The sequence below is a fragment of the Pristiophorus japonicus genome, chromosome 2, assembly GCF_044704955.1.
Source record: "Pristiophorus japonicus isolate sPriJap1 chromosome 2, sPriJap1.hap1, whole genome shotgun sequence".
In the NCBI taxonomy this organism is placed as follows: Eukaryota; Metazoa; Chordata; class Chondrichthyes; family Pristiophoridae; genus Pristiophorus; species Pristiophorus japonicus.
In genome coordinates, this window is record NC_091978.1 from 140,701,656 (window position 1) to 140,728,831 (window position 27,176).

General features: G+C 47.2%; 1 protein-coding gene across 1 annotated transcript in view; it reads right to left on the reverse strand.

The window, feature by feature from the left end:
* The window catches only part of zdhhc2 (zinc finger DHHC-type palmitoyltransferase 2), a 248,732-nt gene that overhangs the window by 119,950 nt on the left and 101,606 nt on the right, over positions 1-27,176 (reverse strand). The window contains exons 5-6 of the mRNA XM_070862621.1: positions 8,771-8,840; positions 7,243-7,275 (exon numbers count right to left, since the gene is read on the reverse strand). Of these exons, the coding sequence (XP_070718722.1) occupies positions 7,243-7,275; positions 8,771-8,840 (103 nt within the window). The remainder of the gene's footprint in view (positions 1-7,242; positions 7,276-8,770; positions 8,841-27,176) is intronic.

A 27,176-nucleotide genomic window follows, 5' to 3' on the forward strand; every position in this document is an offset into this window, starting at 1 on the left:
CGCGGCGACCCTTACTGACCAGTGGGGACCCATTTCCAAAATTGCCCCACGGGATATTGCCTTGTTCATAAATTGCCCCGTGGCAGGTTGGGTCAACAATTATGCCCGCAAGTTCGGCCAGGCCGCCAACAGGCAGCCTGGCAACTGGCCCGGCTGAAACCCTCCCTGTTTGCCCATGCTCTCGGCGACGAAACTCGAGGTGCTCAGTGCCCTCCTGGATGTTCTTCCTCCAATCAGGGCGGTCTTTGGCCAGTGACTCCCAGGTGTCGGTGGGGATGTTGCATTTTATCAAGGAGGCTGTGAGGGTGTCACTGAAACGTTTGCCCACCTGGGGCTCGCTTACCGTGTAGGAGTTCCGAGTAGAGCGCTTGCTTTGGGAGTCAGGCATGTGAACAATGTGGCTCGTCCAACGGAGCCGGTCGCGTGTGGTCAGTATCAGAAAGAGCAGACATCAATGACGAGGTTCAGCACCGCCTCCAGTGCGCCAGCGCAGCCTTCGGCCGCCTGAGGAAGAAAGTGTTCGAAGATCAGGCCCTCAATTCTGGCACCAAGCTCATGGTCTTCAGGGCTGTAGTGATACCCACCCTCCTGTATGGCTCAGAGACGTAGACCATATACAGTAGACACCTCAAGTCGCTGGAGAAATACCATCAACAATGTCTCCGCAAGATCCTGCAAATCTCCTGGGAGGACAGATGCACCAACGTTAGCGTCCTCGATCAGGCCAACATCCCCAGCATCGAAGCACTGACCTCACTCGACCAGAGTTTAGTAACACTGATAGGACAGTAGCGATTAAGGCCACATCAGGGAAAAATAGTAAACAATTAAACTTAAAGGTGCTATATCTGAATGCAAGAAGCATTTGTAACAAGATAGATGAATTAATGGCACAATTAGAGATAAATGGGTTTGATCCAGTAGCCATTACTGAGACATGGTTGCAGGTTGATCAAGATTGGAAACTAAATATCCCAGGGTACTTGACTTTTAGAAAAGATAAGCAAAATGGAAAAGGAGGCGGACTAGCCCTGATAATAAAGGATGTGATAAAGGCAGTAGGAAGAAAGGATCAAAGCCCAGAAAATCAGGGTGAATCAGTATTGGTGAGCTAAGAAATAAAAAAGGGCAGAAAACACTGTTGGGATTAATCTGTAGGCTCCCTAGCAGTAATCATCATGTTGGACAGAGTATAAATCATGAAATTAGAGGAGCATGTAATAAGGGTAATGCAATAATCCTGTGGCACTTTAATCTTCATATAGACTGGGTAAAACCAAATTGGCAAAAGTAGCTTGGAGGACGAATTCATGGAATGCATTCAAGACAGTGTACAGAACAATATGTCGAGGAACCAATTATGGAACAGGCTATTTTAGATTTAGTATTGTGAAATGAGACAGGGTTAATTAGTAAACTTTTAGCAAAGGATGCTCTGCGGAAGAGTAATCAGAACATGATAGTATTTCATAACAAATCTGAAACTAGGGTCTTCAATTTAAACAAAGCCAGTTTACAGAAGTATGAGGGGTGAGTTGGCAGAGGTAGATTGGAAAATTAGATTAAAAGATATGGCACTAGATAAGCAATGGCAAATATTTAAAGAAATAATTCATAATTCTCAAAGAATATAAATTCCTTTGAGAAATAAAAATTCCACTGAAAAAGTGGTACAGCCATGGCTAACCAGATAAGTTCAGAATTGTATTATATTAAAAGAGACAGAGGGGCCAAAATTGCCCCTCGACCAAAAAGTAAGCGCACACCAATCTTGAAGTTACACGGGGCGGATCTTGCGCCAATATTCTGGTCTATATTCTGGTCTTTGTTCTGCATTTCCTGTCGGGGTGGAGTTGAGGGGTGGAAGTGGCCTTGTAGCAGGTCGGCTGATGCAACGAGTCATCAGCGTCATGCGTCACAACGTCCCTCCCCTTCAGTTAAGGGCGGACTGCACCATCCAGGCACACACAGCTTCCCGAAGGGGAAACTTGTCAGTGGCACCGACCAATGACCCAACGGGCGGCAGCACGGGCGGCGTGGAAACCCATTCCTGTCACACCCTACCCGGGGGCAATTTAGGATGGGTCGGCCCATCTGTCTGCCCCCAATCGGTAAGACCTTTAGAGGCGGTAATGGAGCTTAAGAAGGGGGCAATTTCGGCCCCAGAGAATGCTGCCAAAAGTGTAGTAAGCCTGGGGAATGGGAGGGTCTTAGAAATCAGCAAAAGATGATTAAGAAATTGATGAAGAGGGAGAAAATAGAATATGAGAGTAAACTGGCAAGAAATATAAAAGCAGATTGTAAGAGATTTTACAAGTATCTAAAAAGGAAGAGATTAGCGAAGTAAACGTGGATCCCTTTGAGGCAGAGGAGAAATTATAGTGGAGAATAAGGAAATGGCAGAGACGTTAAACAAATATTTTGGAGGGAATTTTTTGGGGGGGGTCAGCGGATGCATTTGGTGGTGTGTCAGGTGGGAAAATTGTTTTTTTTTTGACAGCGGGTTGAGACCCCTGTCAATCCGCCGTCATGCGCCTTCCCCAGATGTCGTGTCTGTCAGCGCTGGACAAACCTAACACGCAGCGGCAGGGGAGGCAATTCAGGTCATTATGACCTTGTTAACAGCCCATTAAGAAGTATTTTGAGCTCACTATATCATTTTACTCGGTCGCCCACGGGGTCTATACTGCTTGGGGATCACCAGCTAAGGAGGTCGAGAGTTGTATGACCATGGAGTCATGTCATTACTTGACAGCTGCAAATGTGCTATAAACGTTCCCATCTCACAGCTGTTCACTTTCCAAGCTCAGAACTTGTAACTTACTGCATTTGGAAGACAGATTGGGCTTTATGCAGGTTGAAAGTGTTTGGGGGTAAACTCTCTATATCCAGTGTCACCTCATTGGAACAACCTCTCTCACCAGTGACTGATTGCTTCTGTCATCTCAGTTCACTTGCCAGCTATTACATCAGCATTGGTGCCCTTGAAACTATCTCATCTTGGTCCTCAGAGTCCCACCACGATCAGCCCCAACACCATCAGCACCAGGCACACCAGCAGCACCAACAACAACACCAACCTTCTACACAATCAATTGATGCTGCATAGGACAGAGGGCATCAGCACATGACCACATTGCTGCATGGGAGGCCAAGGATGGCTTCACCATGGCCAGATTTACTTCACTTGACACTGTACACCCTGGCTGCCACATGATGCGCCAGGTTGGCTCCAACACCATAAAGCATCCTTACAATACTCAAACCAATTTTTTTACACTCATCACCATTGCAGGGAGTACCGTTATGTCTCACCATTGATTGCAACTCACTAAGCTACTTCCAAAGGTGCACATAGGTTTGTCCAAGAATGCAAAGTGTTGAAAATAAAGGTTTCAATGTTTGACACCACATTAATAGAAACTTTACACGAACATTGCATAAAACACCCAAGTGTGTTGTTAGTTGGTATGATTGGAATAGAATGAGGGTGAGTGTGAGTGCGACTAGTGAGACGGGGAAGTGATAATGTAGTTAGGAAGGGATGGGTGGAAGTGCAAGGTAAGTTAGGATGTGGAGGAGTCAGATAGGGAAGGCAGAGTTATGTGGATGTGATGAGTGGCACAGCAGGATGAGGTTGAGTGTGACTTTGCAATATCGTTTCGTGATCTACTGAGATCATTGAAAGATTTGCACCACTGCAGCCTGGTCCTCCTGATGACATCCCTGCTTGTGTCCTACTGTGCAATGTGCAACCAGTCTGCGTTGGTCTCCTGGGGAGGTCTCTTCCGCCGATTGGAAGCGAAGAGAACTTCCCTGTGACTACCTCCATAAGCATATTGAGGGAGTTATGGGAGAGCCTGGGTGCAACTGTGCATCTTTGTGCAGTACTTGTCAGTGTTTGCAGCACCTCAGTGTTGTAGAACACTGACCGAACAACTGTCAAAATAAATTTGCACATGGTCCCTTTAAGGAAACCGGTTGGCGTCATCAAATGACGTCATCAGGCCCACTTCCTTCCATTGGCTAGTAAATGCGCTGCGCGGGCTTAACAAACCCAATCAGCAAAAAATCATTGTACACGGTGGGCTGGAGCCAGCTGCGGGGTCGAGACTCGCCATCGGCGTCGCTAGCCACGGACCTGCAGACGTAGGCGACATTGTGGCCTTTGTGTCTGTCTTAACAGCAGAAGGCACAAAGAATATACTAGAAACTGTGGGGAACCAAGGTTCTAATCAGAGTCAGGAAGTTAAAGTAATTAATATTAGTAAAGAAAAGGCACTTGAGAAATTAATGGGAACAAAAGCTGACAAATCCCCGGGACCTGATGGCGTACACCCAAGGGCTTTTAAAATGGTGGCTGCAGAGATAGTGGATGCATTGGTTTTGATCTTCCCGAAATCCCAAGATTCTAGAATAATCCCCATGAATTGGAAAGTAGTAAATGTAACCCTGCTGTTCAAGAACTAAGGAAGAGAAAAAACAGTGAACAATAGGAACATAAGAATATAAGAAGTAGGAGCAGGAGTAGGCCATTTGGCCCCTTGAGCCTGCTCTGCCATTTAATGAGATCATGGCTGATCTTCTACCTCAACTCCACTTGCCTGCACTATCCCCAAATCCCTTGATTCCCTTAATATCCAAAAATCTATCGATCTCTGTCCTGAATGTACTCAACAATTGTGCTTCTACAGCCCTCTGGGGCAGATAATTCTAAAGGTTCACAACTTTCTGAGTGAAGAAATTTCTCCTCATCTCAATCCTAAATGGCCACTCACTTAGTCTGAGACTGGGACCCCTAGTTCTAGACTCACCAGCCAGGGGAAACACCCTCCCTGCATCTACCCTGTCAAGCCCTGTAAGAATTTTGTATGTTTCAATGAGATTACCTCTCATTCTCCTAAACTTCAGAGAATATAGGCCTAGTCTACTCTATCTCGCCTCATAGGACAATCCCCTCCATCCCAGTAATCAGTCTGGTGAACTTTTGTTGCACTCCCTCTATGGGAAGTATATCCTTCTTCAGGTAAGGAAACCAAAACTGTACACAATACTCCAGGTATGGTCTCACCAGGGCTCTATATAATTGCAGTAAGATATCTTTACTCTTATACTCAAATCCTCTTGTAATACAGGCCAACATGCCATTTGCTTTCTTAATTGCTTGCTGTACCTGTATGTTAACTTTCAGTGATTCATGTACAAGGACACCCAGCTCCCTCTGAACACCAACATTTCCGAATCCCTCACCATTTAAAAAATACTCTGCTTTTCTATTTTTCCTACCAAAGTGATAAGTTCACATTTCTCTACATTATATTCCATTAGCCATGTTCTTGCCCATTCACTTAACTTGTCTATATCCCCTTTAAGCCTCTTTACATTCCCACCTAGTTTTGTATCATCAGCAAACTTGGATAGAAACATAGAAACATAGAAAATAGGTGCAGGAGTAGGCCATTCGGCCCTTCGAGCCTGCACCACCATTCAATAAGATCATGGCTGATCATTCCCTCAGTACCCCATTCCTGCTTTCTCTCCATACCCCTTGATCCCTTTAGCCGTAAGGGCCACATCTAACTCCCTTTTGAATATATCCAACGAACTGGCCTCAACAACTTTCTGTGGTAGAGAATTCCACAGGTTCACAATTCTCTGAGTGAAGAAGTTTCTCCTTATCTCGGTCCTAAATGGCTTACCCTTTATCCTTAGACTGTGAGCCCTGGTTCTGGACTTCCCCAACATCGGGAACATTCTTCCTGCATCTAACCTGTCCAGTCCTGTCAGAATTTTATATGTTTCTATGAGATCCCCTCTCATTCTTCTAAATTCCAGTGAATATAAGCCCAGTCGATCCAGTCTTTCTTCATAGGTCAGTCCTGCCATTCCAGAAATCAGTCTGGTGAACCTTCGCTGCACTCCCTCAATAGCAAGAATGTCCTTCCTCAGATTAGGAGACCAAAACTGAACACAATATTCCAGGTGAGGCCTCACCAAGGCCCTGTACAACTGCAGTAAGACCTCCCTGCTCCTTTACTCAAATCCTCTCGCTATGAAGGCCAACATACCATTTGCCTTCTTCACCGCCTGCTGTACCTGCATGCCAACCTTCAATGACTGATGTACCATGACACCCAGGTCTCGTTGCACCTCCCCTTTTCCTAATCTGCCGCCAATCAGATAATATTCTGCCTTCCTGTTTTTGCCCCCAAAGTGGATAACCTCACATTTATCCACATTATACTGCATCTGCCATGCATTTGCCCACTCACCTACCCTGTCCAAGTCACCCTGCAGCCTCTTAGCATCCTCCTCACAGCTCACACCACCACCCAGCTTAGTGTCATCTGCAAACTTGGAGATATTACACTCAATTCCATCGTCTAAATCATTGTATATTGTAAATAGCTGGGGTCCCAGCACTGAGCCCTGCGGTACCCCACTAGTCACTGCCTGCCATTCTGAAAAGGACCCGTTTATCCCGACTCTCTGCTTCCTGTCTGCCAACCAGTTCTCTATCTACGGTCAGTACATTACCCCCAATACCATGTGCTTTAATTTTGCACACTAACCTCTTGCGTAGGACTTCTTAACCCCCATAAACTGTGGGGACCCCTCACCCCTCAACCATTTTTGAGGGGTACAGATTTGCAGATTCCCACTAATATATTACATTTGGTCCCCTCATGGAAATCATTGACATAGATTGTGCCAAGTTAGGCCATGTTAGCCTGACATCAGTAGTAGGGAAGATACTAGAATCTATTATGAAGAATGTGGTAAAAGGGCACTTCGAAAATCACAATATGATTAGGCGCGGAAATGATGTTTTACAAATCCATTAAAGTTTTTTGAGGGTGTAACGGGCAGGGTAGATAAGGGGGAACCAGTGGATGTAGTATATTTGGATCTTACTAAGAACATAAGAAATAGGAACAGGAGTAGGCTATAAGGCCCTTCGAGCCTGCTCCGCCATTCAATAAGATCATGGCCGATCTGATCATGGACTCAGCTCCACTTCCCCGCCCGCTCCCCATAACCTCTTATCCTCTTTTCATTTAAGAAACTGTCTATTTCTGTCTTAAATTTATTCAATGTCCCAGCTTCCAAGGCTCTCTGAGGCAGCGAATTCCACAGATTTACAACCCTCTGAGAAATTATATTATCATTTGGAGCATTGACATTTGATGAAGTAGCCAGTAAGAGGCTGATTCAATGCAACATATCAAAGTTTTTACATACCAAGGGCAGTGATGGTCCATCTTCAAAATGCACCTGTTGAATAACAGAAAATCATTGATTTTAATATTTTATAATAATCAATCATATTGGGGATCATTGTCTGAGTTTGTACTGGCAGCAAGGAACCTCACCCACTGGCAGTATATATTGGAAAATTACTCCGCTGTGTGAATGTTAACTGTTATACTAAAGCTGGTACAAAATTAAAGTGTTTCAGAGGTCTGACAGGAAGAAAAACATGGTTATGAATTTCACAGGAAACAATATATCCTGATGGTGTACAAGCATCTTGGTGCAGAATGGCGTAATAATGTAAATCATGATTAGTCTTGGATCACGCACATGGACCAATGGAAGTACTCACGTTGCGTGCCCAGGAGTTCAGAATCATTAACGAGAAGTGATTGATCATACGTCTTATACACCAAAGATCAACCTGCATTGGGACTTCGCTATCATTGAAACAAGATGAGAAAAACCAAAGTAAACTTTGCGCCTTCTATGCATGTTCCTGAATAACTGTGTCTAGATTGAAGTTGTCATCCATCAGGACCATTCAGGTACTGATATGAATCAACAGCTGGGCGGATGGCCCTTGTACCTTCTAAAAAGTATCTTCAAGATCTCCTTTTGAGACATTTAAAGCTTCAATACCGGAACTGGGAGCAACCACCACCATATGCCACTGGTTAGCCTATTGTTCAAGGTAGTGGTTAAAATGAACTAGGTCCCCATGAGAGACCAAGATCTCATGGCACTATTTGAAGAAGAGCAGGGGCGTTGACCTTGGTGTCTTGGTAAATATTTATCCCTCAACCAACATCACAAAAACAGATTATCTGGTCATTATTACTGTTTGTAGGACCTGGATGCTGCGTTTCCTACATTACAACAATGATTACACCTTAAAAGTATTTCACTGGTTGTAAAGTGCTTTGGGACATCCTGAGGTCATGAAAATTGCTATATAAATACAACTAATTTCTTTCATTATATTTACTCAAATGAAAATAGTGTATAATTAACAATAAGCCAGCACCAAAACCTCCTACTATGTTCTGCTGTAATATTACAACACTATTTCCAGAAACCCATTTCTATTTTGTACCTACTTATAGCAGTGTAACAACAATTTCATTCAGACAAATAAAATTACCCCCAATTTCTTTCTAAGTCATTAGTCTTTAGTGAAACGTACTTTTCCTGCCAGCTGACCTCATAATTTCCCTGTCCAAGCATCGTAATGTTGTAGAACAAACACTCCCCTTCCTCTCATGTTGTTGCGTGGCTGCTATAATGGTGACTAATAGCAGTGTAAATGTAAACTTGAACAGTGACACTAGTGGGAAATGCCCAAAGAAGTTTATAAAAAAGAACTGTACAAACTTGAGAAATATCGTATTATGAGTTCCTTTGGTATTCAGTCTAAAAAAAAGTTATAATAGGTATGGTACTGGAAGTCAAGGTAAAACTAAAGACGAGTATACTAAACTGTTAGAAATGTTATAAAAAGTAAATAAATGCTTACTTGTCACAGACCGAGCAGTGATGACAGCGATCTGGCTTCACAAGTTGACATCTGTCACAGTATCGAATTGCTTTGGAAACAATGCTACACATAAGGATATCGAACAGAAATCTGGGCAAAAATAACACTACAGATATTTGTAAAAACACATTAATCCAAGTCATCACTTTCCTTAATATCATCCTTTTGAAATTAGATTGCTTGATATAAGCATGTGAATGCTTACTGTATTCGTACAAAATTCATTTGTCCACTCCTTTAACAAAAGAGTTAGGGGCTGAAATTGCCCCGCGCTGGGTTTGGGGCGCATAATTTGAATGAAATGAAAAGTTAGCGCCGGCCGAGATGAGCGGAGGAAGTTTGTAAATTCGGCACTTTGTTTGGCAAATTAGAGAGCTGCGTGTTGGTGCGTTAAATGGCCTCTATGTGGCGCTGGAGGGACACTGCAGGGGCGGTGGTGGAAATGTGCAACCAATTTCAGGTGAGTTTAATTCACTCATAATAAGTCACCTGGCCATTGGGCTTCTTAAAGGGGATACCTCGCAGGTTTGTTCTGCTGATTCTCTTGTTCTTCACAGTTCAGTAGCTGCTTAGTGAGGGCCTTCATGGCAGCTGGGAGAAGCAGCCCAAGGGTCAGCCGTTTCTCGGACGCTGAATTGGAGACACTGGAGGGGGCAGTGGAGGACAGGAGATGCATCCTTTTCCCTCCAGCTGGGAGGTCCGCTCCACAGCTTCTCAGCGCTATCTGGGCAGAGGTGGCGGCCGAGGGTCAGGCACTTCCGTCCTTGATCGCACACCCACACAATGTCGCAAGAAGTTCTGCGACCTCACTCATCTGGTCAAAGTGAATACGTGTTCCCCCAACTCGCACCCATGAACCTGTGAGCCTCTATCTGTTCCCACAATTCTTACAAGGCAGCCTTTGTGCAGACTCAGCAAACCAGCATTTAACTCAGGATGTCCCTACTCACAGTTATTGTCTCATTTGATGCTTTGCTTAGAATTACAACTGTTTAAGCTGCCCATACATAACTGCACTGTTACTCACCAAGATTCCTTTATTTTGCAGGCCAAGATGCCACATAATAGGCTGCAGCAGCAGCAAACAGGAGGGGGAGGGGGAGGGGGGTGGCAAGGGGAGCCTGACCTGCACCAGCTCACAGACCTGGAGGAGCGAGTACTTCGCCTATGGGCCCACAGGTGGCCATCCCCGTGGCAGTGGGGACTGCTGAGCCTGCTGGGGCCAACACTGGTAAGTGAAAGCCTTCCTCTCATCCCACCTTCCATTTAAAGCAGAAGGCCTTATCATTTAGCCACACCACATTTTGACCACCTTTCTTCCTGCATGCCTGCCCCCTTCCCTCACCTTAACACGATTCTTGTGCCATTTGTGTTTTCAGACAATACCCCACCTGTGGCCCAGCCTGTGCCTGAAACCCCTCAACCCAGTCTGCAGGGAGCAGAAATGGTGGAAGAGGAGGACGATCCAAGCACTGCGTCACTGCTTCTCACACTCGCACGCACCAGCTCAGATACATGGAGTACGTGATTGTTGTAGTTGAGCTTAAGAGAGGGGTCTGCACTGGGTGACGCATAGGGCCTAGCGGGCTGCAGCAGGGTCAAGGGGTAAGGCAAGTTTGGGAGTTCATGTGTGAGTTCTGTTCCACAGAACTCAGATGAGGACCTCATTGGGGAGATGTCTGAACAAAGAGTGAAGGCCATGCACTCTGACAGGATAGGGGCAATGGCAAGGACGCCCGAGATACTGTCGCAAGTGGTAAGGAGTGTGGAGGAGTCTGCCTCCTGCACTGTAGACAGCTCTACGCACACCATGGAGCCCATCATTGCTAGAGTGCAGACGATGGTGGACTCCCGGACAGACCGTGTGGATCCAGACCTCATGAGGCATCTCATGGGCCATGTGGAAGCTTCTATTGGGGCACAGACGGAAGCAACGCAATAGAGCCAATGGTTGCTCGCATGGATGCTCAGACTGTTCTCATCCAGTCTCAGCATGATGCTACGCAAGCTCTGACTGCTGCCATCATCGTTGGGTCCACTGGGGATCACCTGGTGCCGCAGCAGACCACCAATCTGTGCTCCATCAGATTGGTGCCAAGGCTGAGGTGCATCCCCGGGGGAGTGACACTGGGTTAGTGGGGCAGGAACCTGCTGTCCTCTCTCAGGACGACAGCATTTCTGATCCCACCACTGCCACTCCCTCATTGCAACTATCCACGGCTGTCACCCAGCCAGCCCAGACTGTCGCTGCCCAGCCTGAGGTGCTACAGTCTGCAGCCAGGCCTTCCAGGCCCAGAGCTTGTCGAGGGCATCCTAGAGGGCCATCTGTAGTCTCTGGCCCAGAAACATAGCAGCCTTCCACCAGCCATTCTGCAGCCACAGGGCAGACACTGTGGCGTAGTTGTAGAGTAGGAGACATGAGGAGATGCACAAAGATGAATGATATATGTTATGGTGATGTTGCATTTTTGACACATAAATGTTGATTCTCATCTTTACTGTTTGGTCTTGTATCTTAGTTGTGTTGGGCATGTGGTATTGAGGAAGGGCTCATTGATATGTTTATGGGGAGGCACAATGGAAATGGTGAGGACCTTATTGGAACTGAGATCTTATGAGACGGTCTTGGACCTCCCACGTATCCTGCCTGCCGGCTGTGCTCCTCGTTCTCTTCCTGCAGCTCCTCGTGCTCCTGAGGTGCAACGGCTATGCCCTCAGGTTGTGAAGCATGCAGTAGACAACGATGAAGAGGGACACCCGGTCAGGCGAGTACTGCAGGACTCCTGAGCAGTCAAGGCAGCGGAACTGTTGCTTCAACACTCCGATGGTCTGCTAAATGATGCACTTGGTGCTGGCATGACTGTCATTGTAAGAGTGCTGGGCAGGAGTGGTGGGATTGCGGAGGGGAGTCATGAGCCAGGTACAAGCTGCATGAGGTAGCTGGAACAGAGCTGACACACCGGTCTGGCGCAGGATGAAGGCATCGTAGCTGCTGCCAGGATAGCGGGCATTAACGGGCATTATTGTGCATGTGTGGTCACACACCAACTGCACATTAAGTGAGTGGACTCTTTTCGGATTCGAAAGATCTCAGGATTGTGGTGTGGCGCCCTCTAGGTGACGTGTGTGCAGTCTATGGCATCCTGCACCATGGGGAAGCCCGCTATCCTGACAAAGTCAGTTTACCACTCCAGCTGCTTCTGTCTGGTCATCGGGAAATGAGATGTAGTCTATCCTCCTTCTGTACAGAGCATCTGTGACATCACGAATGGAGCAATGGGCAGAATACTGGGAGATGTTTAAGAGGTCTGCTGTGGCTCCCAGGAAAGATCCATTGGTATAGAAATTAAGGGCGATGGTGACCTTCACTGCCACTGAGAGTCGTTCTCACCCTTGTTTGAGGCTCAAGGTCTGGCTACAGCAGATGGCACAGCTCTGTCACCACGTCTTTCTTAAATCACAGTCTTTGGACACACTGCTCCTCAGTGAAGTGATAGTAGGAAAACTGTTGTCGAAAGACCTGGGTGCATACAGCCTTCTGTTGACACGACTGTGTAAGCATCTTCCTCAGCCCACATCCTCATGGACCTCTTCATGTTGCTGTCCCTCTGCATCCTCCTGTTTTTGTGCCTCTACAAAAATGTAGGACTTTGAAATATTCTGTCACAATGTCAGAGAGCCACTTGTTGGTGCAAATGGAGCCAACTTACTGTCTTTCCTATAGGGCCAATCAGTCTTAACATCAGTGGTGGAAAAACTAATAGAGACCATGGTGAAGGACATCATCAATTTTCACTAAGAGAAGCATGGGTTAATAAGGGACAACCAGCATGTATTTGTTAAAGGCAAATCATGTCTGATTAACCTGATTGAGTTATTTGATGAAGTAACAATAACAACAGCTTGTTTTTATTTAGCCCCTTTAATGCAGTAAAATGTCCCAAGCGCTTCATAGGAGTGTTTTAAAACAACATTTGACACCGAGCCACATAAGAACAAATTAGGTCAGATCACCAAAAGCTTGGTCAAAGAGGTAGGTTTTAAAGAGCGTCTTAAAGGAGAAAAGAGAGGTAGAGAGGCGGAGAGGCTTAGGCAGGGAATTCCAGAGCTTAGGGCCTTGGCAGCTGAAGGCACAGCCACCAATGGTTGAGTGATTAATATCAGGGATGCTCAAGAGGGCAGAATTAGAGGAGTGCAGCTATCTCGGGCGGCGGGGCTGAAGGAGATTACAGAGATAGGGAGGGGCGAGGCCATGGAGGGATTTGAAAACAAGAATGAGATTTTTTTAAATAGAGGCACTGCTGAACCAGGAGCCAATGTAGGTTAGTGAGCACAGGGTTGAGGGTGAAAAGGAACTGTTGCGAGGTAAGGCATGGGCAGCCGAGCTTTGGATGACCTCAAGTTTATGTAGGATAGAATGTGGGAGGCCAGCCTGGACTGCATTGGAATAGGCAAGTCTGAAGGTAACAAAGGCATGGATGAGGGCTTCAGCAGCAGATGACCTGAGGCAGGGACGGAATCGATCGACATTATGGAGGTGATACAAAATGGTCTTAGTTATGGTTCAGATACGTGGTCGGAAACTAATGTCAGGGTCAAATATGGCACCAAGGTTGCGTAGTCTGGTTCAGCCTAAGATAGATGATAGGGAGAGGGATTGAGTCGGTGGCTAGGGAACAGAGTTCGTGGCAGGGACCGAAGATAATAGCTTCGGTCTTCTAAATATTTCATTGGAGGAAATTTCTGTTCATCCAGTATCAGACAAGCAGTCTGACAATTTAGAGACAGTGGAGGGGTTGAGAGACGTGGCGGTGAAGTAGAGCTGGGTGTCATCAGAGTACATGTGGAAACTGACGCTGTGTTTGCGGATGATGTTGCCAAGGGGCAACATGTAGATGAGAAATAGAAGGGGGCCAAGGATAGGTCCAGAGATAAAGATGCAGAAGTGGGGAGAGAAGTTGCTGCAGATGATTTTCTGGCTATGATTAGAGAGATAAGAATAGACTCAAGCGAGTGCATTCCCACCCAGCTGGACGATGGTGGAGAGGCATTGGAGGAGGACAGAGTGGTCAACCATGTTAATGACTGCAGACAGGTTGAGAAGGATGAGCAGAGATAATTCAGCTTTGTCACAGTCACATAGGATGTCATTTGTGACTTTGATAAGAGCCATTTCGGTAATGTAGCTGGGCGGAAACCTGATTAGAGGGATTCAAACATCAAGTTCCAGGAAAGCTGGGCACGGATTTGGGAGGCGAAAACACACTCAAGGACTTTGGAGAGGAAAGGGAGGTTGGAGATGAGGTGGTAGTTTGTAAGGACGGAATGGTCAAGGTTTGTTTTTTTGAGGAGAGGGGTAATGACGGCAGATTTGAAGGAGAGGGGGATAGAACCGGAGGAGAGAGAGCTGTTAACAATATCAGCTAACATGGGCGCCAGAAAAGAAAGTTGGGTGGTCAGCAGTTTAGTGGGAATTGGGATGAGGGAGCAAGAAGTGGGTCTCATGGACAAGATGAGCTCGGAGTGGGCATGAGGGGAGATCTGAGAGAAAGTGGAGAAAGATGTGAGTTCAGGGCTTGGGCAAGGGGGAACCTCAGAGGAAGTTTGGGCCGGTGGGGTAGGGGAAGGAAGGGAAGCAGCTGAGGCAGCTGAACGGATGGTCTCGATCTTTGTGACAAAATCATCCATGAGCTCCTTGCACTGCGGTGTCTGCTCGCCTTGGCACCTTGCTGGCCACATGATCCACTCCGGCCAGCCCTACACGATCCTGGGCTGGACCATCCACAACAACATCCGTCTGGCCCGGGACCTGGTCCACCATTCCCAGAGGGCTGGTCTATTGGCCGCCTTCCTTTCCCTGGATCATGAGCACTTCTTCGGGACTCTGTGCACATTTGGGTTCGAGATGCATTTTATTGCCCAAATCCAACTTCTGTACACCGTCACGGAGCGGCTAATTAAGGTTAACGGGTCTTTGGTGGTGTCCCTTTGCTATGGGAGAAGAGTGCGTCAGAGATGGCCCTTGTTCGGCCAGTTCTATGCTATCTGTGCGAGCCTTCCCTACGCCTCTTGTGGAAGAGATTGATGAGACTGGTTCTGCAAGGGCTGTGCGTGGAGGTCGTCCTCTTGGCTTACGCCGGTGACATGCCCTCATGGACACGGATCCCGTTGACTTGCCAGCAGATCTACACCGCTGCGTCCTCTGTGAGGATCAACTATGAGAAATGTTCCGGAGGAGCTCAGGTCTTTTGCCTGGAATACCGCTTATCTCCTCTACCTGGGAGTCTACTTTAGCCCTAGGAAGCCTGGCCGGCGAACTGGCTAGAGCTGGAAGCCAAAGTCACCGCTTGTGCGCTGGACAGGATTGCTCAGAGTGCTGTCCTTCAGGGGTCGAGCACTGGTCATAAATCAACTGGTGGCTGCTGTGCTGTGGTACCAGTTGGTCACTTTGATCCCTCCCCTGTTTGTCGCCAAGATGCAGAAGAAGCTGGTTGACTTCTTCTGGGACAAAAGGAAACATTGGGCCTCTGCCACAGTTCTGAGTCTTCCTCTTAGGGAAGGTGGTCAGGTGTTGGTGTGCATGCATACCTTGGCTGTGACTTTCCGTCTTCAGACCCTGCAGAGATACCTGTACATCAAGCATCCTCCCAGATGGTGTGCGCTAGCGACGCATTTCTTCCGCCAGCTGCACGGCCTCAATTATAACACGCAGCTCCTGATTAGAAAACTGGGGAGTAACCATGCCTCCTTGCAGGAGCTGCCTGTCTTTTACCAGGATCTAATCAAAATCTGGAATATGGTCGCCTATAGCCGGTGTTCTCCCCAGACAGGAGTGGTGTCTATCCTCTGGGAGCCGGGGCTCAGGAATCTGAACCACCACGACCGCGGTTTCAGGTGGCTGATGGAGGGGAGAGCCCTGGTTGGCAAGGTAATCAGAGTCAGGGACATACTGGATAGTGGAGGAGCGGGCTGGATGTCACCAGAGGGTCTGGCACAGCGCATGTCCTGGCACAGCATGCAGTCCACGACCAAAGCCATTGCGACGCTATGAGAGGCTCTCGGCCCTAGGTGTGTTGAGAAGGCTTAAGCGTGTGAAGCGATCCCATCCGAACTGATTCCTGTTCAGACGGAATTTCTCATTGGTGCCCGGCCCTCAAAACCTCCCTCGAGAGCCAGCTCCTCACAGCTTGAGTCATCCCTCGGAGATCCTATCTTGCCTCAGGATGCGGTGGGGGTGTCTAGTAGCGGGATTTCTATTAGGGAGTCCTCCGTTTAAATTGGGGACTTGGCGTGGGGGGGTGTTGCATGGAGCAGTCCCGTACAACAAATTTTTAAGTAGGTTCACGGACTCCCAGGCCACCTGCAATTTCTAGAGGAGTCTGTGTTCCATGTATACACAGAGTGTGAGAGATTGCAGCCTGATTTTTGATAAGGCTGCTCCTCAATTTTTGGTTGCACTTCAGTCCCAGGGTCCTGATCATTGGGCACCTGGTGTGGAGGGGAGCGGACAGATCAGAGGACCTCCTAGTTGGACTGCTCCTGGGCCTGGCCAAGGTGACCATAAACAGGTCCAGGCAGCAGGTGGTCAAGGGGGTCGTTGGACCCAATGACCTTCCTCTCTTCCACGGCTATGTTCACACCCGGGTTTCCATGGAGATGGAGCACGCAGTGTCCGCCGGTACGCTTAAAGCAGTGGGCATCAGTTGGACTGGAGTGCTTCAACACTCCCAGGAACCAAAATTCTGATTTGCTTTGTTAAGTTTCATTTGAGTTTAATTTACGGTTAATTGGTTGTGCCCCTTTAAAAGGGAGCATTTGCTTCCTTCTTTTATTGGTGATGACACCAACCATCAATCACTGAAATCAACATATAAAAGGTTTAAGTAACTAAAGGCTGGGCTCTAGTGCTTTATCCTTCACCAGCTGGCTGGCTGACTTTTTACACAATGCACTACCTGAAAGGGTGGTGGAACTTTCAAAAGGCAATTGGATAAGTACTTACATAAGAACCTAAGAGCATATGAAATCAGAGCAGGAGTAGGCCATAAGGTCCCTCGAGCCTGCTCCGCCATTCAATAAGATCATGGCTGATCTGATCATGGACTCAGCTCCACTTCCCTGCCCGCTCCCCATAACCCCTTATCCCCTTATCGTTTAAGAAACTGTCTATTTCTGTCTTAAATTTATTTAATGTCCCAGCTCCCACAGCTCTCTGAGGCAGCGAATTCCACAGATTCACAACCCTCTGAGAGAAGAAATTTCTCCTCATCTCTGTTCTAAATGGGCGGCCCCTTATCCTAAGATCATGCCCTCTCGTTCTAGTCTCTCCCACCAGTGGAAACATCCTCTCTGCATCCACCTTGTCAAGCCCCTTCATAATCTTATACGTTTCGATAAGATCACCTCTCATTCTTCTGAATTCCAATGAGTAGAAGCCCAACTACTCAACCTTTCCTCATAAGTCAACCCACTCATCCCCGGGATCAACCTAGTGAACTTTCTCTGAACTGCCTCCAAAGCAAGTATATCCTTTCGTAAATATGGAAACCAAAACTGCATGCAGTATTCCAGGTGTGGCCTCACCAATACCTTATATAGCTGTAGTAAGACTTCCCTGCTTTTATACTCCATCCCCTTTGCGAAAAAGGCCAAGATTCCATTAGTCTTCCTGATCACTTACTGGACATGCATACTATCCTTTTGTGTTTCATGCACAAGTACTCCCAGGTCCTGCTGTACTGCAGCACTTTGCAATCTTTCTCCATTTAAATAATAACTTGCTTTTTGATTTTTTTTCTGCCAAAGTGCATGACCTCACACTTTCCAACATTATACTCCATCTGCCAAATTCTTGCCCACTCACTTAGCCTGTCTATGTCCTCCTGCAGCCTCTTTATGTCCTCCTCATACATTACCCTTCCTCCCATCTTTGTATTGTCAGCAAACTTGGCTACGTTACACTCAGTCCCCTCTTCCAAGTCGTTAATATAGATTGTAAATAGTTGGGGTCCCAGCACTGATCCCTGCGGCACCCCACTCGTTACTGATTGCCAACCAGAGAATGAACCATTTATCCCGACTCTCTGTTTTCTGTTTGTTAGCCAATCTTCTATCCATGCTAATATATTACCCCCAACCCCGTGAACTTTTATCTTGTGCAGTAACCTTTTGTGTGGCACCTTGTCAAATGCCTTCTGGAAGTCCAAATACACCACATCCACTGGTTCCCCTTTATCCACCCTGTTCGTTACATCCTCAAAGAATTCCAGTAAATTTGTCAAACATGACTTCCCCTTCATAAATCCATGCTGACTTTGCCTGACCAAATTTTGCTTTTCCAAATGTCCTGTTACTGCTTCTTTAATAATGGACTCCAACATTTTCCCAACCACAGATGTTAGGCTAACTGGTTTATAGTTTCCTGCTTTTTGTCTGCCTCCTTTTTTGAATAGGGGCGTTACTTTTGCAGTTTTCCAATATGCTGGGACCTCCCCAGAATCCAGGGAATTTTGGTAAATTACAACCAATGCATCCACAATCCCTGCCGCTACTTCTCTTAAGACTCTAGGATGCAAGCCGTCAGGTCCAGGTCTACTTGCAGAGGAGTGAGAGGCTTATGGGCAATGTTCCCTATAAGGTGCATGGCCGCGCAGTGATCTGAAAGGTCCCGCCCACTCAAATTCACAAGCTGCATAGTGAGCTGGAACGGGGGAGGTGCCCAATACCAAACAGCAAAGCATGAGTGGGAAAAAGTCCACTGTGATTAATTGCTCAGTCGTCTGTGTCCTCCTGCACATATGTCCGTAGGGCGGGGGCAGTGGGGGCACTTAAACACCATCCTGCGAATACGAATGAGGGCCCTTGTCAGTTCATCGCTAGTGAACTGTGGGGCAGGCTTTTTTAAATATTCACTCCTGGGATATTGGCAAGGCCAGCATTTATTGCCCATCCCAAATTGCCCTTGTGAAGAAGGTGGTGAGCTGCCTTCTTGAACCGCTGCAGTCCGTGAAGTGAAAGTACTCCCATTTGTTGTTACAAAGGGAATTCCAGGATTTTGACACAGTGATGATGAAGGAACGGCGATATATTTCCAAGTCAGGAAAGTGTGTGACTTGGAGGAGAACTTGGAGGTGATGGTGTTCCCATGAGCCTGCTACCATTGTCCTTCTAGGTAATAGAGGTCCCGGGTTTGGGAGGTGCTGTTGAAGAAGCCTTGGCGAGTTGCTGCAGTGCATCTTGTAGATGGTACACACTGCAGCCATGGTACACCGGTGGTGGAGGGAGTGAGTGTTTAAGGTGGCGGATGGTGTGCCAATCAAGGCTGCTTTGTCCTGGATGGTGTCAAGCTTCTTGGGTGTTGTTGGAGCTGCACTCATCCAGGCAAGTGGACAGTATTCCATCACACTCTTGACTTGTGCCTTGTGGATGGTGGAATGGCTTTGGGGAGTCAGGAGGTGAGACACTTGTCGCAGAATACCCAGCCTCTGATTTGCTCTTGTAGCCACAGTATTTATGTGGCTGGTCCCGTTATGTTTCTGGTCAATGGTGACCCCCAGGATGTTGATGGCAGGTGCAGGCCTGAACAGTAAATAATAATAATAGCTTTTATTTATATAGCGCCTTTAACGTAGTAAAACATCCCAAGGCACTTCACAGCAGTGTTACAAGACAAAGCAGTTAAATTTGACACCGAGCCACAAAAGAAGAAATTAAGGCAGATGACCAAAAGCTTGGTTAAAGAGGTAGGTTTTAAGGAGCATCTTAAAGGAGGAAAGAGAGTTAGAGAGGCTGAAATGTTTACGCTGAGGATTTGGTTGAATAGCTGACCGGGATGCTAAATCAGCCATTGCACACTACAGGTGTGGGGGGGGCGATAATAAAAGTTTGGTCGGTAAATTTGGCAGACCCACTGCGCACGCATGGAAATCCGAGTCAGACCTCGGGAACAGCCGAGTCTTAAATGCGCGGCAATTCAAGTTTGCGCTTGCGTAGTTCCAGCTCCACAGTATCTTCGGAGCATGAAAATGGAGGAGTAAGGAAGACGTTAGCTATCTACCCGCTTCTCGCCCACTGCCCATGATGCCTTGCTGGAGGCAGTGGAGAGTCGCTGGAGTGCCCTCCATCCTGGAGGGGGACGAATGCCAGCGCCTTGGGATTTCAGAAGCCTCTGGAGGGAGGTGGCTGAGCACGTTACAGCCCGGAGCACGGTGCCCACAATGGCGATGCAATGTCGCAATAGATTCAATGGCCTTACTATGGTCTTCAGTGTGAGTACCCTTTATATTTACCTTCCAATGCTTTCATGTGAACCTCACTGTCTCACACAATGTAAAGACTTTTCAGTGCCTGCCCCTTCTCTATGGATACCAGGCCATGCTCCTCCTTTCTGAAACTGCCTGAGACCTCTCCATCGCCTCACCAGACATGCCCTGCCCATCCAAGCGTCTCTCGCCTCTTAGCTCCTTACTCAGCCTGAGTCCACCTACAAGCACCTTTCAACTCTTCATATGCGGTCCTAGTCCTGAGCCTCATACTTCCTGGTAGTTGTTTGCACCCCAGACCTACCGTTCACACATCCACTGTGCGATGCTACGCAGGATGAAATGCAGATATGCACACTTCGTCATATTATTCGTGAGTCTTCTTAGGCAATCCCTCGGAGTCGAGGATGACTTGCTTCCACACTAAAAATGAGTTCTCAGGTGACTGAAGAGTCCAATGCGGGACCTACAGTCTCTGTCACAGGTGGGGCAGACGGAACGGGTGGGTGGGGTGCTTGGGTTGCCGTACGCTCCTTCTGCTGGTTACACTTGGCTTCAGCTTGCTCCCAGCAAAGAGACTCGAGGTGTTTGGCACCTTCACGGATGCTTTTCCTCTACTTTGAGTGGTCTTGGGCCAGGGATTCCCAGGTGTCAGAGGCTTTGAGGGTGTCCTTGAAAAATTTCCTCTGCCTACCTGGGGCTCGCTTGCCGTGTCAGAGCTCCGAGTAGAGCGCCTGTTTTGGGAGTCCAGTGTCGGGCATGCGGATGACGTGGCCCGCCCAGCGGAGCTGATCGAGCGTGGTCAATGCTTTGATGCTAGGAATGTTGGCCTGAGTGAGAACATTGATGTTGGTATGCCTATCCTGCTAATGGATTTGCAGGATCTTGCAGAAGCAACATTGGTTGTACTTCTCCAGTACCCTACTGCAGACACATGTGTTACACCAGCACCTACACAGCCATTACAACTTTTCAATTTTGTCATTGCAGGTCAAACTCGCGCACAATATGCGTGAGCTGCATCATCGGGGAGAGGGCCAGGCTTACCTCCAGGATCTGACTGACATGGAGGAGTGAGTGTCCGCCCTCATGGGTGGAGGGCGGGGAAGCAGAACCCCCACTCAACAGTGATGGTATGTGAATGAGATGGGCGTTTGTGTGAGTCGCCTTAGCCTTGAGGCCACATGCCTTGCAAGATGTTTCAACCAAAATAACGATGCCCCCCTCCTTCTTGCCTTCCTGCCCCCTCGTCAGCTGATAACCGTACTCCTGTTGCTTTGTGCTTACAGATGATAAGCCAGAAGAGCGTCAGTCTGCCCGTCAGCCTACGTCTTCAGACAATGGGGAAGATGAGCAGGAGGAGGTGGGGAGCAGTGTCCCGGGACAGGGCGAGATGTCCATAGTTGGATTGAGTGGGGAGAGCACCTCGGTCGAAGAGGCCATCTTCCTGGGGTATTCTGATCCTGAGGCTCCTCGTCCCAGTGGGCTGAAGCAACGCCCAGCACGAGGGCAAGCTCGGGGGCCAGCTCTCCGGAGTGTAAGTCAGCCCTGCTGAGTACTATTCACAGCCAGGCAGATGTGGATCTGGACTTGAAGGCTATGTCCACGGAGTCAATGCAGATGCACAACGAGCTCGTGGGTACATTGTCGAGGATCCCGCAGAGTGTGGACGCACTTGCATTGAACTTGGGGAGGCCTCCCCAACCTAGGCATTTGCGTTTTGGGGGCCCATTGAGCCCATCCTTTGGAGATTACAATGGATGATGGAGGCCACAAGTGACCATGGGGTCCCAGACATGATGGCGCAGGCCTTGGCTGATGTGGCAGCAGCCACTGAGCGGCAGGCCAAGACCACACAACATCTGCATTCTGCCATGTTGTCAGTGCATGCTGGCATCAATGTGTTGTCTGCTCTGATGCAGGGTCAAATTGATGCCACGCAAGCACTGACTGCTGCCATTGTGTCTGGGGCCCATCAATCTAACCGGGAGCTAATGGTGCCGAAGTAGGCCAGCAATCTGCGCTCCACCGAATTTCTCCGGATGCTGAGACTCTGCCCGGGGGAGTGGCAGGCCGTCGGTCGAGATGGAACGTGATGTCAGGAGGACATTATTCGGTCTCCCAACACTGCCACTCCGCCTTTGAACCTGCCGCGGTCTGCACCCCAGCCATCCCACACTATTGCCGCCCATTCTCAGGCGGTGCTGTCAGCAGCTGGGCCTTCCAGGCCCAGAGCTGGTCCAGAGCATGATGCTAGGCCATCTATCCTGTCTCCCTCACACATACAGCAGCCGTCAAGCGGCCTTGCTGCAGGCACTGAGGACATATTGAGGAGGAGCAGTAGGCGAGGGAGGGGTGAGAGGCAGAGGGGTGAGAAATGCCTATGATGAAAGGTGTGCCCATGGGTCCTATGTAGAAAAGGTGTAAATGTTATTCATCTGTTTTATCATTTGAATGAAAGGGTGCCCCATTTTGTTTTCTTTGAGGGAGTGGGATCAGTGTACATATGTTGTAAATGTTATTCATCCGTTGTATTATTTGAAGGGGCAGGTGCCCCATTTTGTTTTCTTTGAGGGGGATGGGGTTTTTGGGGTTGTTTGATGGATGCGTTTCCAATAAAATGTAACGCTGAACGTTTCCTTCAGCCTACGGTGTATGACTGTTGACTTGTAATGGAGATGTGGTCTTATCTTGCCTCAATACGCGTTCATTATTAGCTGCATCCCTCAGCTCACTCCATTTAAGTGAAGCGTTCCCTTATGAGTCGCCGCCAAATAGCCCTGCCACCAACATTGGCATGCTGCCTCCTCCGTGGATGGTGCTGGTCCTCGTCATGTTGCTGTTCATTCGGGGCTTTGGCAGGCTCCTGTTCCTCTTCCTTCTCCCCCTCCTCCTTGTCCTCCTGAGGTGGGCCTGCGAGTTGTGCAGCATGCAGCACACCACAAGGAATGGTGAGACCTGTTGAGGGGAGTATTGAAGGCTGCCTCCAGAGCGGTCCAGATGTCAGAATCACTGCTTCAGCACCCCTATTGTCTGCTCTATGATGTTGTGGGTGACGGCATGGCTCTCATTGCAGCGTTCCTCTGGCTCTGTGGTGGGGCTGCGGAGGGGAGTCATTAGTCAGGTGTACAGGCTGTATCCCTTGTCCCCGAGCAGCCAGCCTCGGCCTTCCCATGGTGGCTGAAACAGTCATGGCACAGTGCTCTCCCGAAGGATAAACGCATCATGTGCGCTTACATAAGAAATAGGAGCAGGAGTGGGCCATACGGTCCATCGAGACTGCTCCGCCATTTAATACGATCATGGCTGATCCGATCATGGACTCAGGTCCACTTCCCTGCCCTCTCCCCATAACCCTTTACTCTCTTATCGTTTAAGAAACTGTCTATTTCTGTCTTAAATTTATTCAATGACCCAGCTTCCACAGCTCTCTGAGGCAGCGAATTCCATGGATCCACAACCCTCTGAGAGAATAAATTTCTCCTCATCTCAGTTTTAAATGGGCGGCCCCTTATTCTAAGATCATGCCCTCTAGTTCTAATCTCCCCCATCAGAGGAAACATCCTCTCTGCATCCACCTTGTCAAGCCCCCTCATAATCTTATATGTTTCGATAAGGTCACCTCTCATTCTTCTGAATTACAATGAGTATCGGCCCAACCTACTCAACCTTTCCTCATAAGTCAATCCCCTCATCTCCGGAATCAACCTAGTGAACCTTCTTTGAACTGCCTCCAAAGCAAGTACAGTAAACTCTCGTTTACCCGGATACGAATGTAACAGAAAGCCCACCGTAACGGAATTTAAAATATTGCAAGATTCGGCAATTTAACTGTCACACATGTGAATATCTCGCTCACTTCAACTATCGCAAACGTGGACAGGTTGCTCAATTACACATAAATTGATGCAGGCTCACTTTTCAACCGTCGCACACATTGAAAGCAGTTCATTGCAACGCATCAGTCTGTCGAGTGTACTTGTTCAAAACACCCTGGAATCAAACAATTTAAAATGCCTTCTGACAGCACTAAAATCAAATGCAGCATTAGGAAACGAAAAGTATTGAACATTCAGCAGAAATTAGAAATTATAAAGAAGTCTGGCAGAAGTGTGCATACTTTGATGGACGAAATGAAGTTGGATCTTCAACAATTTACGATATTAAGAAGCAAAAGAAAGATTTAGAAAGTTTCACCGCTGCTCCTGAATCTTCCGTCAATCAATGTCCCGCAAGAATTTGCGAAAGCCGAAGCTTGACAAACGAGACCAAGTGCTTTATGAATGGTTTTCTTTGAAACGGTCTGAAGGAGTGGCAATTTCAGGGCCAATGATTACAGCAAAGGCCAAGGACTTCAAGATGAGAATGAATTTAACTGAAGAGTGCATTTTTTCAGAAGGCTGGCTCACAGGTTTTAAGCATCACCACGGCATTCGCCAGCTGGATGTGACGGGCGAAAAAAAATCAGCTGACAATGAGGCCGCACAGAATTATTCAAGAACATTTGCTGAAATGGTGCAGGAAAATTAATTGACTGCAGATCAAATATACAACGCCGATGAGACTGGCGTGTTTGGAGGTGTTTGCCAACTGCTACGTTGGCTGCAGCAGGGGAGAAGGAAGCTGTAGGCTTTAAAATGAATAAGGAGAGATTAACAATCTTGAATTGTGCCAATGCCTCTGGAGAACATAGACTTCCACTTTTAATGATTGGCAAATCAAGGAAACCAGGTGCTTTAAAAGGAATTGCTCATTTACCAGTTAGTTATAAGGCTCAGAAAAGTGCGTGGATGGACAAGGACATATTCATGGAATGGTTTTCAACAGAATTCGTCCCCCACAGTTCGAGAAAACATGAAGAAAACCTAATGGAAAGTGTGTGCTGCTTTTGGACAATTGCAGAGCACAACCACATGAGTCAAAATTAGTGTCTAGTTGTAGCAACATTTTTGCATGCTATTTACCCCCCAATGTGACCTCGCTCATTCAACCTATGGATCAGAGCGTCATACAAAACTTCAAGTGCCACTATAGGAATAACTTCATGCGCAAATTAATTAATAGCAATCAATCAATCTCTGATTTCCAGAGACCATACAATATTAAAGATGCCATCTATGTATGCTCGCTGTCATGGAGAGAAGTAAAAAACACTACATTGAAAACGTGTTGGCGCAAGTTGTGGCCCAATATCATATTTGAAGACAATGTTTCTGAAGGCGAAGAATTCAAAGGTTTTCATGTAAGGGCTAATAAAAACAGTCTGTAAAAGAAGTCGCGGAGATTGTCAGCAGTGCACACGAAACAAACGCACTTAAATCCTTAGCAGAAGATGACATTGCTAAGTGGATATGTTGACATCGAAACAGATGTAACACAAACTTATACTGACAAGGAACTTATCGGCACAGTCACCAATAAAGATAAATCTGACAAAGAGATGAGCGATTCAGACAATGAAATTGAAGAAAAACAAAAAAAGACTTGGACACGTGCTGAAGAAGCAATGAAATATGTCATTGTTTTTTTTGAGGGGAATTCTCATTTTACTTCTCAGGAGGTTCTGCAAACTCATATCATCCACAACATTTTAATTAAAAAGAAAATGAATTCATTTAAACAAGCAGATTTAAGATCGCTATTTTAAAAATCAATCTCAAATGTCAACACAGAAAATGGAGCAACTGCAGATGAAGAAACATTAGCAGAAGTAGCAAATTTAACAGAATAAAATAATAAAATAACATGAACTAAATATTTTGTTTCATTTATTAGACATTTATTTTTAATTTCAAAAAGTTTTTAATTTCTGAATAGATCATTGAAAAGAACGGATCAAGATCTATACGATACGATATATGAAATATTTTGTGGGTGGTTCTATCACCTTCAAATATTACCTTTAAAATGTAAACTCGCCCTACCGGAAAATTTGTTTACCCGGAATTGCCGAATCCTAACCAATCCAGGTAAACGAGAGTTTGCTGTATATCCTTTCATAAATATGGAAACCTAAACTGTACGCAATATTCCAGGTGTGGCCTCACCAATACCTTATATAGCTGTCGCAAGACTTCCCTGCTTTTATACTCCATCCCCTTTGCAATAAAGGCCAAGATTCCATTGGCCTTCCTGATCACCTGCTGTACCTGCATACTATCCTTTTGTGTTTTATGCACAAGTACCCCCAGGTCCCACTGTACTGCAGCACTGGCGAGTAGTGACGGGTGAGACCTCGCTCTCAAAAGCATCTATGACTAGAAGCAAGTCTGCGGGCTGAGCCATTTCCACCCCGGTAGTGGGCAATGGTAGCCGACTGAGGACATCAGCACAGTTCTTCGTGCCTGGTCTGTGGCACAAGTAACCCCAGGTCCTGCTGTACTGCGGCACTTTGCAATCTTTCTCCATTTAAATAATAACTTGCTCTTTGATTTTTTTTCTGCCAAAGTGCATGACCTCGCACTTTCCAACATTATACTCCATCCGTCAAATTTTTGCCCATTCACTTAACCTGTCTATGTCCTTTTGCAGATTTTTTGTGTCCTCCTCACATATTGCTTTATGTGCGCTTCCAGGATAGCGAGCATTGACTGCGAGGATGTGCTGCGTGTGGTATCCCTTTCTGTTTCTGAATACATTATGGAATGGTGCTCCCAAAGGCTACGTGCGTGCAGTCAACTGTTCCTTGCACCCTTGGGAAGGTCGCTATCCTGGCAAACCCACATGCACACTCATGCTGTTTCTCCCTGCTCAACGGGAAGGCAATGAAGTCCATTCTACGGGTGTAGAGAGCCAGTATGACGTTGCGGATGCAGCGATGTGCTGCAATTGTGAGACGCTGCATATATTCCCTGATGCAGCCTAGAGGAACAAGAGGTGAGTGGCACAGTGACTTTCACTGCGACGGGCACTGCGGTCCTGGTGCTGATGTGAGGTTGCATGTCTGGCTGCAGGAGATGGCATACCTCTGTAATGACCTTTCGGTAGCGCAGCCTTCTGACACACTGCTCGCCAGACAGGTTGAGGTATGAGTGTTGCAGCTGATGAAGCTGTGGCGGGGGGGAAGGCCTCCTGACGTCTTGGGATTCTTCTCCTTTGGCTGCTGACAGGCCTTCTCTCTTGAT